The following is an 11088-nucleotide window of genomic DNA, read 5'->3' as shown; positions in this document are numbered from 1 at the left end:
AGAGTCAGATGCTGAACTGACTGAGCCACCCAGCCACCCCTGTTTTCAGGATTCTTTTAACACGGCTATAATTCCTACTTTGTGTACACAATATAGAATGTCCCACTGAAAAAAATTTTTATTTACATATTTTTTAAGTTTATTTATTTTGAAAGAGAGAGAGAGAGAGAGAGGGAGAGACAAAGAGAATCCGAAGCATTCTCCATGCTGTCAACAGAGTCCAATGAGGGGCTTGATCTCATAAACCATAAGATCATAACCTGAGCCGAAATCAAAAGTAGGATGCTCAAGGAACTAAGCCACCCAGGTGCCTCTATATATTTTAGAAACTGAAAATGTGAAGGTCTTGTGAAGAAAAGGACAAAGTCATGGGATAGAAGGTGGGGAGGATTTGGGAGATATTAAGAAAATTTTCACTTATTTATAATGAAATTTTGAAGAATGATAATAAATTAAGATTTTGTAATATAGTGGTATGTGGTATATTGGGGAAAGTACCAAATTAAGAATTTGAGAAATTTACTTCTATCCATTTTTACTAATAAATAGCTAAATGATCTCAGGAACTTCTCTTCAGTTTTCTTGTCTGTAAAATGAATATACAAGCATATGTGTACGTGTGTGTGTGCACATGTGCACGGGTGCTTTCACGCTTCTATATAAAAGCTCTTTGTTACAGAAAGAGGTTAGGGGGAAACTAAATCTTGTCACCACAGAGATTAAATGAATTAAGTGCCTCTGCTGTCAGATTATATAAATTTGAAAGTTACTTCAGAGCACTTTAGGCCTTGCCCTAACCCTGAAGAGGAGAAACTTCACCCAAAGAAGCCTGAGACCTTGTTGGATTCAAGTGGATTCAATTCTTGTTCAGCAAGGATGGTGCAAGGCCAGCAGAACAGTGTAGTAAGTACTTGGGCAGTAATTCTGACCTTGCCTGGAGATTGTAAGGGAGAATATTCTTATGATCAGCTCTGGGACAGGAATGTGCTTCAGAAGCACATTTTAGAAGTGCTTAACTCCTACTAGAGCCCTCCAGAGATTGCCGAGACCTCAGAGTCTGACTGGCAGATGGTGCCTGGTTACATTTGAGTCAGAATTTTGTTAAGTGTCATTTTTGTGCCCAGTCAACTATTTCAGTACAGATGATTAGTCATATTTTAATTAGACCTAATTCAAGGCAGATTTTTCATAGAACATTCTTCTACCTGTTTATGCTTGTCTTACCTTTTTGGGGGAGTCAATAGTTTTTACCTAATCTAGACCATGAGTTTTGAGTTTACTGTGCTGAGTATGCTTCTGGGCTGTCTGAAGTAGCAGCCCTGGTGCTCCCAGATACAGCAAGTCCAGGCACTCCTAGTTGGGGAGCCCCTCCTGATGGAGCTTAGCACAGAGTGAAAATTCTGCTCGCGTCAGCTGCTGAGATATGTGAAGAGCCTCTGTTCTCAGGTCAGGGCCAGTGTGACCAGGTAAACCCAGGAACCAAGTACGTGGTACACTGCTGTGCAGCAGTGTGCCTGGCTTCTGCCTTGGCCCACTTCCCTGATGGGAAAGCCCTCTGCTCCCAATCTCAGCCTGCTCATTTGGGTCCTTCACAACTTAACCCAACTCTTGACAGGCCCTTTTCACTGCAGTTTTTTTCTGCCCCTGCTACATATATAGCTCCTGCCTAGATGCTCTCCAACCTTACAACATCCAGTGTTGTACTTTCTAGAAACTCCTATTGCCATGCCCCACACCTCAGGACATACTTTCTGGTACTGTTAAAACCAGCCTTGATAAATCCAGGTTAATCACATCCACATGAACTCTGTGATTTGAACTGCTAGCCATCCCTCAGGGAGCCAGCCCACAGGCCACTTAAGTCCCCCTGGTCATTCTGGGTTTCTTGCCATTGCAGGCACCTGCTGTGGGGACCCCAGTGTTTGCCAACACCAACTAGAGAGGGTTCCAACTCCAGTCATGCCAGCATGCTCAGAAGTTCTCCATGGATATGAAAGGAGATTATTATAGAAAAAGGAGACTTACTGTTCTCTGCCTCCACAGAGAATAAATGCAGAGGAAACTATGAGTAATGTATGCACAACAAGTGCTTTTTAGTACCAGGACATAAAATTTTTTATTGGCAGGCAAAGTGAGATACAGATTGTTATATTAAGTAGTGCCCTCAGTCAAAATACAGCTATTTGCCTGCTGCAACAAAATGTAAAAAATTACAGAATTATTGCAGCAAAGGCTTGCACCAACAGTCTAAAATGCAGACACTAAAGCTGAGCACTGTTCTTTCAAAGATATACTTAGTTGGGAAAATATAAAGTTCAGAGGTGGGCAACCCAGGTCTTCATGGAGAGAGAGTGCACCCAATGGTAGATCTCTAAGGCTCTAGAGACAGAAGTCTCTCATTGGCTGTCACCCACACTGAGTCCATTACACCTGCTGACTCTGTCTGCAGTCCATTTCCTCCGAAGGACCATGAACTGACCAGCCATCCAGATGTGCCATGCATATTATGCCACCTGTTTTGAAGAAACATCTGGTGTTTTTATTACCTTGCTATTGCTGGGGGAATTTTCCATTCTCCTCCAAGGCCCTCCATTCTTTTGAGTGATGTTGTTTGTGTTGCTGCGTAAGGGTTCAAATGTTCTGTCCAGCTTTCTTCCTTTTTGTGCAGTGTTGACTCATTTTCCCCAGACACTTGTTCATATGCTGCTTGCTGTCGTCTCTTGATCTCTCTTGCCAAACGACAGTAAGGCATTTTTGAAGTGCCGGAAGTCTTTGGCTGGGGTTTTATCCAGCTGTCCCTGTTTGGTATGTTGGCAAAAGAGTCCCACTCTCCATTTGTGTAGAATTTGCCCATTATTTCTATTCCTGCCTCTCAAGTGGAGCCAGGTTAGCCAAATGATAGAAAATTAAATCCAGATGATTCGCGATAAGGAATATGTTTTATGAAAAAGACCATGGTCATAGAGAATGCTCAGAATGAGATTATGCAAATGTTTCTATTATCACACGTTCAAGTAGTACAGACGCTCTTGATTCTAATGCAAGGCAAAGCAATTCTGGTTAGCTTTTTATTTATTTAATTTATCTCTTTTAAATGAGCAAAGCTCACTTAAGCATAAAAGAAATTAGGTCTTCAAAAGAGCCTACCTCTTAATCACCTATGTGTTTCATAGCCCAACAGAGATGATGAATAAATAAATTTGCTTTGGTCTCATAGTTGATAATATACCCATGCACTGTTGTACAGAAATGGCTGTCATGCTCTTTCATTTCAGGAAACCTGTGATCTGGGTAAGATAAAACCTGAAGCCAGAAGATATTTGGAAAAGTCAGTTAAAATGGGAAAAAGGAATGGGCTCCATCTTCCAGAACAAGTACAAAATGTGAGTTTGTTTCTTTTTTTTTTTTAATTTTTAAAAATGTTTTATTTTAAGTAGACTCCATACCCATCGTGGGGCTTGGACTCATGACCCTGAGATCAAAAGAGGCATGCCCTACCAACTGAGCCACCCAGGCACCCTGTTTATTTTTCTTATTGGAAAGAAAAAGAATAAATAAAGAAAATACAACAATAGCAACAACAACAAAAAAAACAAGTAACACATTTGTAATATGGAAAATAACACATAATATTAAATCCGTTTACAGTGTATTTGGTAGTCAGTGTTTTTAAATTCTGCAACCCCTAAAAAAAAAAAAAAAGAAAGAAAAAAAAGTCTATAAGTCCTTTAAACCTCATGGTGACTGACAAACAACTCATGATTTTTTTTAATCCTGTATATTTTACCTTTGTTTCACGTGTGCTGGTCCCTTGGTCATACAGAGATAGCACACTCTGGTAATAAAATTTTTATGATGGAGAGTTTTATTCTGTTTCTGTCAAGATTTTATCTAAATTCAATTTAGTTACATGTAGTGTAGTATTAGTTTCAGGAATAGAATTCACTGATTCATCACTTCCAGATAATACCCAGTGCTCATCACAAGTGCACTCCTTAATGGCCCATCATCCATCTGGCCCCTCCTGCCACCCACTTCCCCTCAGCCACCCTCAGTTTGTGCTCTATAATTAAGTCTCTTATGGTTTGCCTCCCTTTCTGTTTTTATCTTATTTTTCCTTCCCTTCCCCTATGTTCATATGATGGAGAGTTTTAATACAAGCATTTTAGAACGAAATACCCTATGATTAATACATTTAACCCTTGAACAGCCTGAGGGTCAGGGTGGTGACCCCCTGCACAGTCAGAAATACACATATAACTTCTGACTCCCCAGAAATTTAACTACTAAAGTCTCCTATTGACCAGGAACTTTATCCATAATGTAGTCAATTAACTTGTATTTTGTAAGTTTTGTGTATTATATACTGTATTCTTAAAGAAGGCCAGAAAAAAGAAGATGTTACTGAGAAAATTGTAAGCAAAAGAAAAAACACTGACAGGACTGAAATTTATTTACTGAAAAAAATCTGTATATATGTGGACCCAGATAGTTCAAATCTCTGTTGTTCAAGGGCCAACTGCATATACCTTTTAAAGCCAGAGAGATTAGCTACTGAAAAGTGCTTCTCACATTGTCTCTTGTCTAATGCTGATCACACCTTCCAGTTTAGTAAACTCAGCTGTAGAATTAACTCATTCTTCTTGGACAGGAAAAACAAACCCATGATTTGTTTCCAGGTCATTCTTCTATTCTCCTGTTCCAGTAGAACAGGAAATAACCAAGTGATGTTCAGCATAGTAGATACAGCTGAAAGTACCACTGACATACAGGGACCTTTCTGTCACCCAGATGCCCAGATGCCCTTTGAACACCTTGTGTCTTTACCTCGTTATAGGAGCAATGTGACTGATCTCACTTATCTGACCTTTTGTCTTCCTGGTCACTCATCAAATCTATTTGGGGCATGAACACTGTATTAGTTAAAATGTGTTTACTTACAGCTCACAAAACCCTGTTGACACAGTTTAAACAACAGGAGATTTATTTGCTTGTATAACTGGGAAGTTCCACCATCCAGAAGGACATAGAGAAGTCTCCATCAAACCTCCCCTCATGTCTTAGTGGTGGCCCAGATTGGATCATATGCCAAATCCCAAATCCCCTTTTAGTGAGGATAATGCCAGGCCTGGCTTACCTGAACCAGTCCCATCCCAATTGATATCCTAACTGGCACAGAGTCACACCCCTGGAACTTCAGATAGGATCAGGTCCCACCCAATCTACATGGCTACTGTAGAATGAGGGAGAGGGGAAGGGAGTTTGGGGTGACAACCAGAATGTCCAAAAACAATATTGCGCAGTATGTGTTAAGTCAGCCGACTCAAATTTAGCGTGCAACAGAATTACCTGGAAAACTTTTAAAGCTCTGAGTACAGGGCTTCATGTCTTAGAGTTTGTGTTTTCATTGGTTTGGTGTGAATCTCAAGAATATGCATTTCTGGGGCACCTGGATGGCTCACTTGGTTGAGCATCCAACTTTTGATTTCAGCTCAGGTCATGATCTCATAGATGTGCGATCGAGCCCTGCTTCAGGCTCTACACTGGGCATGGAGCCCATTTAAGATTCTCTCTTCATCTTCCTCTGCCCCTCTCTCTCTCTCTTCTGTCTCTCAAGAAAAAAAAAAAAAAAAGAATATGCATTTCTTATAAATTCCCAGGTGATATTGAGGCTTCTGGTCAGGCCCATGCTTTGAGAACCATTATGGTTTATGTAAATTTCATTATCTAGCATTTTTAGAAGATGGGACAGGTTAATAAAAATGTCTCATGTTTTTTTCTTGTGGTTTCCTTTTTTTTCTTCCTTTGATTTCCCACTTAATAGTTTTTATACATATGTTAGGTCCCATAAATCACCTCAGTTTACAAAGCTCTGTAACACTAAGATATAGCCTTTTTTCCAAAGCAGCTATAGAATTAATTTGCACTTCTTATCTCTTGGTTTACTTCAGCACCAAATACTGATTTCTACATTAAAACTTTGAATTGGAAAAGATTAGAAATATGTTAATTATTAATAGGCTACTAGATTGATCCATTCACCCAGCAACTATTTATTTTGTGTATATACCATGTGCCAGAGTGCACTTTGACTATCCCTCCTAAATTTATTTAGCCCTTACAAGTTTACAGCTAATTTCTACTGCATCACTGGAATTGTCTTTTTGTACATGTTGCATACAGATACTCATGGACATAGCAGAGAAGACTGCAAGGGAACTGTTGTATCAAGCATATCTTTATTTTTTTTTAACATTTATTTATTTATTTTGAGAGAGAGAGAGAACACAAGCAGGGGAGGGACAGAGGGAGAGGGAGAGAGAGGATCCTAAGCAGACTTTGCACTGTCAGCACGGAGTCTGATGTAGGGCTCGAACTCAAAAACCTTGAGATTAAAACCTGAGCTGAAATCAAGAGTCAGACGCTCAACCGACTGACCACCCAAGCACTCCTCAAGTATGCCTTTAAAAAAAGTACTTCCTGATAGTTGGGTATAGAAGCCAGTCTTCATATAAAAGTGAAACTTACTTGACCAATGACAATAAAAATCAAAGTTTCATTTTATTGTTCATATTCTGTATTTGTATCCTCTGTTCAGGAAATCAAAGCAATGAAGAAAAGAATGAGTGAGCTATGTATTGACTTCAACAAAAATCTCAATGAGGACGATACCTTCCTTGTATTTTCTAAGGCCGAACTTGGTAAAATCCTGTGCTTTTTTTTTTTTTTCTGGATTAAATAATATAATTTAGGCAAATAATGTTACCTCATAATTTGTCAAATCAGAGTTGAAAGAATTTTTTAAAAAATGAACTAGTGCCTTCTACAGAGCCCATCATGCCTTCCACAGAAAAGACAACCAAACCATGCATAGATTTTATGCTAATAAGAGTGTATACTGTTTTTAGAGACAGTCCAAAGGAGATTTCATAATATTTCTTGGTAAATTACACTGGTATTTAACAGCCTTCAGTGCCTTGACATTTTTTTGCCTTATAATGTCCCCTACATTGTCACTTAACCTAGTGTCTTCTTAATCTGTTCTGGATCTTTCTTGGCTTAATTTTGCCTGTTCTCCATCAAAACACCATCTGCACCAGTGCACTGAAGCCTATTCATGTTTTCAATTACCACCTCCTAAGCCACCTGTCTTCTAACTACCACCCCCAATCCGGTAACATCCAAATGATATTATAAGGATTGTCATTATTTTACTTGAACTTCAATTACTCTACAGAATTCCTAGAGATTCTTAAAGGCACCATGCCAATGCTAAATCAACCAATAATGAGTGGAAAAAATTGATGTATGAGAAAATGATTTTTTGCAGGTGCTCTTCCTGATGATTTCATTGACAGTTTAGAAAAGACAGATGATGACAAGTATAAAATTACTTTAAAATATCCACACTATTTTCCTGTCATGAAGAAATGTTGCATCCCTGAAACCAGAAGGAAGATGGAAATGGCTTTTAATACAAGGTGCAAAGAGGTACTCTAAATGTTTGTCTTTTGTCTTTATGGGAGATTTTAAGAAAGAGGTTTGCTTTGTTTACCAGTGTCAGAGTTAGCTCAGAGACCAGTACACTTATTTGTGTGAGTATTATGCCTCCTAATTCCTGAAAGCTTTTAGCTTTTCCCTTGCTCATTAGCAGCCTCAGTGTGGCCATATCCTATGCTATTCTAATAAAAATAGAATGGGTTAAATAAACTAAAAATTGTATTCTTTCACTAAGTTGCTAGTCAAGGGCTCGTGGAGCACCTGTCTTCAACAAGTGACTTCCAAGGCCATTCCAGCTGTCACCATTTCCCAGCTTCTTGGGAAGAAGGAAAATAAAGACAGCACTTTTAAGAAGACCTGGAAATGACATACATCAACTCCATTCACATCCCATTGACTCGAGATTCCATCATGTAGCCATATCTAGCTGCAGGAGAACCTGGGAAGTATAGACTTTAGTTGGCAGTCTTTGGCTCAGCTCAGGGAATTCTCTTACCAAAAAAGGAAGAAATAGAAATGCATTCTTAGAGTCAACTAGCCAGCTCCACCACAGTCTGCCTCTCTAGCTCTGCAGATAACTCCTTTTTTCCCCCACATATAGAACCTATTCACCATATGTCAGATTCTAACCAGTTACTGCCTTGAGCTCAAACGCCTGGATGTCTGGAGTCCTCCCCACTTGTAGCTTCTCATTATCTAGCAGCCTGTGAAAGAGAGGGCAAGTTGTCTGGTCCATTCATCCCCACCATGCACACCCACTGATAGAATAGGAACAGAATAACCACAGTAAAAGCTCCTATTTGGAAAAGGAAAGCATGAGAAACATAGGCCCATACCAGTTTTCAAAAAGCTCTGGGGAAGTTCCTTGGATAGCTCATTAAAGTTATTTGGGTTTTTTTTCCAATAGGAGTTTGTTTTAGCAAATGTTACCATGGGGTATAAGGATTGTCACCCTCCCAGCTTGCACTGTCTTTGTCCTTACCTTCCATTCCCGTACATTTTTCATTTTTCTTATAGCAATACCCTATTCCTAATATCAGCCTCTGTGGGTATAAGGTTACAGGTTAAGCAGCTAACAAAAGCCAGCCAAAAGCATAGTGACTCAAATAAGATAAAAGTTGTTTCTCTTGAGAAAGGATTAGTGGTTGGCAGAGGTTGGGGACACTGGAGAATTGCTGTTTAATGGTTACCAAGTTTCCGTTTGGAGTGTTGGAAAAGTTTTGGAAACAGATAGTAGTAGTGGTTGCACAATAGCATAAATACAATTTGTGCTACTGAATTGTACACTGAAAAATGTTTAAAATGGGAGTTCCAGCGGGAGTGGGAGCAGAGAGCCCTGAGCAGCCCAGCCCCCACTGGCCAGTTCGCATGACACCCCGAGGAGATGCAGCTACCTCAGCCAGCCCAGTCACCATCACAGCCACCACAAGCAGGGAGAGGGGGACCCAGCCCTCACCCACCCTCTGCTCTGCAGACCCTAGGCCCCCTCACCTCCATGGTCAGCAGAGACAGGTCATCACAATGAAGATTTTCCGAACTGTCAAGTGGTTCAGCATGTAAGAAACAATTGTGGTTTCATCAACAGGAATGAGACCAAGGAAGATGCGTTTCTGCTCCAGACTGCCATAAAGAATAACCCGGTGTGGGCGCACCTGAGTGGCTGAGTGGGTTAAGCATCTGACTCTTGATTTCAGCTCAGGTCATGATTTCATGGTTGTGGGATCGAGCCCCACGTTGGGTTCCATGTTGAGCATGGAGCCTGCTTGAGATTCTCTGTCCCTCTCTCTTTGTCCCTCTGCCCCATTCATGTGTGCTTTCTCTCTCTGTCTCTCTCCCTCTCTCAAAATAAATAAATAAACATTAAAAAAAAAAAAAAAGAATAACCCAGGGAGATACCTGCACATTGTAGGAGAGGGAGAGACTGGAGTTTGGTGTTGGAGAAGGAAAGGGTATGGAGGCAGCAAATGTGACAGGCCCTCATGGAGCCCCAGCGCTAGGCAGTAAATGCACAGCTGATGGTAACTGTTACTGATTCTCTGTCATGGGGCTCCTCCCCACAGTTACCCACAGAAGTACCAGAATAGTGAGGTGGGGGCTGGGAGAGAAGGGCTGGAATGGTGCTCCCAAAGGCCAGACCCTACCACGCCTGCCCTCCTGCAGGCCATGGTTCCTACCTGCCAGGGGTGGCAACCAGTCTTCCAACCCTCCCGTGCAGGGAGAAGTGCTGGAGGGCACTGGCAAGCAGAGTGAAGGAGAGCAAGGCAGACCACGACTCCACAGGGGTCCTCCTCACCAGAGACAGCCTAGAGAGGATGGCGGTGAAGACAGTAAGGAAAATCAAGATGAGACCCAGTGTCAGCAGCCACCTCAGGGTCACTGCCGATACAACTTCAGCGACCCATACAGACAACCAGAAAACCCTAAACCACAAGATGGCACGGAGACCAAAGCAGCCAAATCTACAGGCTGAGTAGTAGTCTGCTGGCTGAGTAAATGCCGGCTTACCTTCTCTACCATCATATGGTTTCATCCTTCCACAAGAAGTGAATATGAAATTCCAACAATAAGAAATGAACAAGGAGTACCTGGGTAGCTCAGTCGGTTATGTATTTGGCTCAGGTCATGATCTCAGTTCATGAGTTTGAGTCCCGCATTGGGCTCTGTGCTGACAGCTCCGAGCCTGCAGTCTGCTTCAGATTCTGTCTCTCTCTCCCTGCCCATGCCCTGCTTGTTCTCTGTCTCGCAAATGTAAAAATTAAAACATTAAAAAAAAAAAAAAAAAGAAATGGACAAAAGATTGGAGCTGAAGACCTGAAGTGCTTGCCTTTTGTCCATTGAACAGATAACTAAAACTTCTAATCTGCATTATCTATGCAACATGGGGTTTTTATTATTTTTACCTAAAGACATCTCTTTTTGGTAATGACCAATATTTTTTTTAAATTTAAGCCTGATTTTTCTCAATATGTCTTTAAAGGTTTTTAAACTGTTTTCCTATCTGGTCAAGTTGAGATTTTTAAGAACCTCATTTTTAATGTGTAATGAAAGTTTACAACTTGATTTTTTCAAAAAGTGATTTTTTCAAAAAGTCAACAGTTGGCAAGCGCCTGTTAATAAAGGTCTTAAATAATTTTTAAATAGTTAAAATGGCATATTTTACGTTATATATGTTTTACCACAATATTTTTTAAGTTTATGTGTTTTTTGAGAGAAAGAGCATGAGTGGGGAGGGGCAGAGAGAGGGGGACAGAGGATTCAAAGCAGGCTCCAAGGCTCCACGCCGACACCAGTGAGCTTGTCACGGGGTTCAAACTCCCAAACTACCAGACCATGACCCAAGCCAAAATTGGACATTCAACCAACTGAGCCATCCAAGTGCCCCTGTTTTACACAATTTTTAAAGAAAGGTTTATTTGCCTTGCAACTAACTACATAGATGAGTGATCTGCCCTGGAAGGGATAGTTCTGCAGTCCTCGCTATTGTGGCTTTTAAGGTCATCATCATCTGCATTTAACAGCTGGTGAGATAAGCCTCTATAAAGAGATGAGCCAGGAATTTCACTCATCACCTCACTGACAGTCCCTTGT

At 40.7% G+C, this 11088-nt stretch overlaps 1 protein-coding gene across 1 annotated transcript in view; it reads left to right on the top strand.

The window, feature by feature from the left end:
- NLN (neurolysin) overlaps window positions 1-11088 on the top strand; it is a 109789-nt gene that overhangs the window by 65015 nt on the left and 33686 nt on the right. The window contains exons 4-6 of the mRNA XM_040451918.1: window positions 3276-3383; window positions 6599-6701; window positions 7331-7491. Coding sequence (XP_040307852.1) covers window positions 3276-3383; window positions 6599-6701; window positions 7331-7491 — 372 coding nt within the window. The remainder of the gene's footprint in view (window positions 1-3275; window positions 3384-6598; window positions 6702-7330; window positions 7492-11088) is intronic.

The sequence above is a fragment of the Herpailurus yagouaroundi genome, unplaced genomic scaffold (assembly GCF_014898765.1).
Source record: "Herpailurus yagouaroundi ecotype Mexico unplaced genomic scaffold, PumYag 29, whole genome shotgun sequence".
NCBI classification, from domain to species: Eukaryota; Metazoa; Chordata; class Mammalia; order Carnivora; family Felidae; genus Herpailurus; species Herpailurus yagouaroundi.
This window is presented reverse-complemented; position numbering and strand designations above follow the sequence as displayed.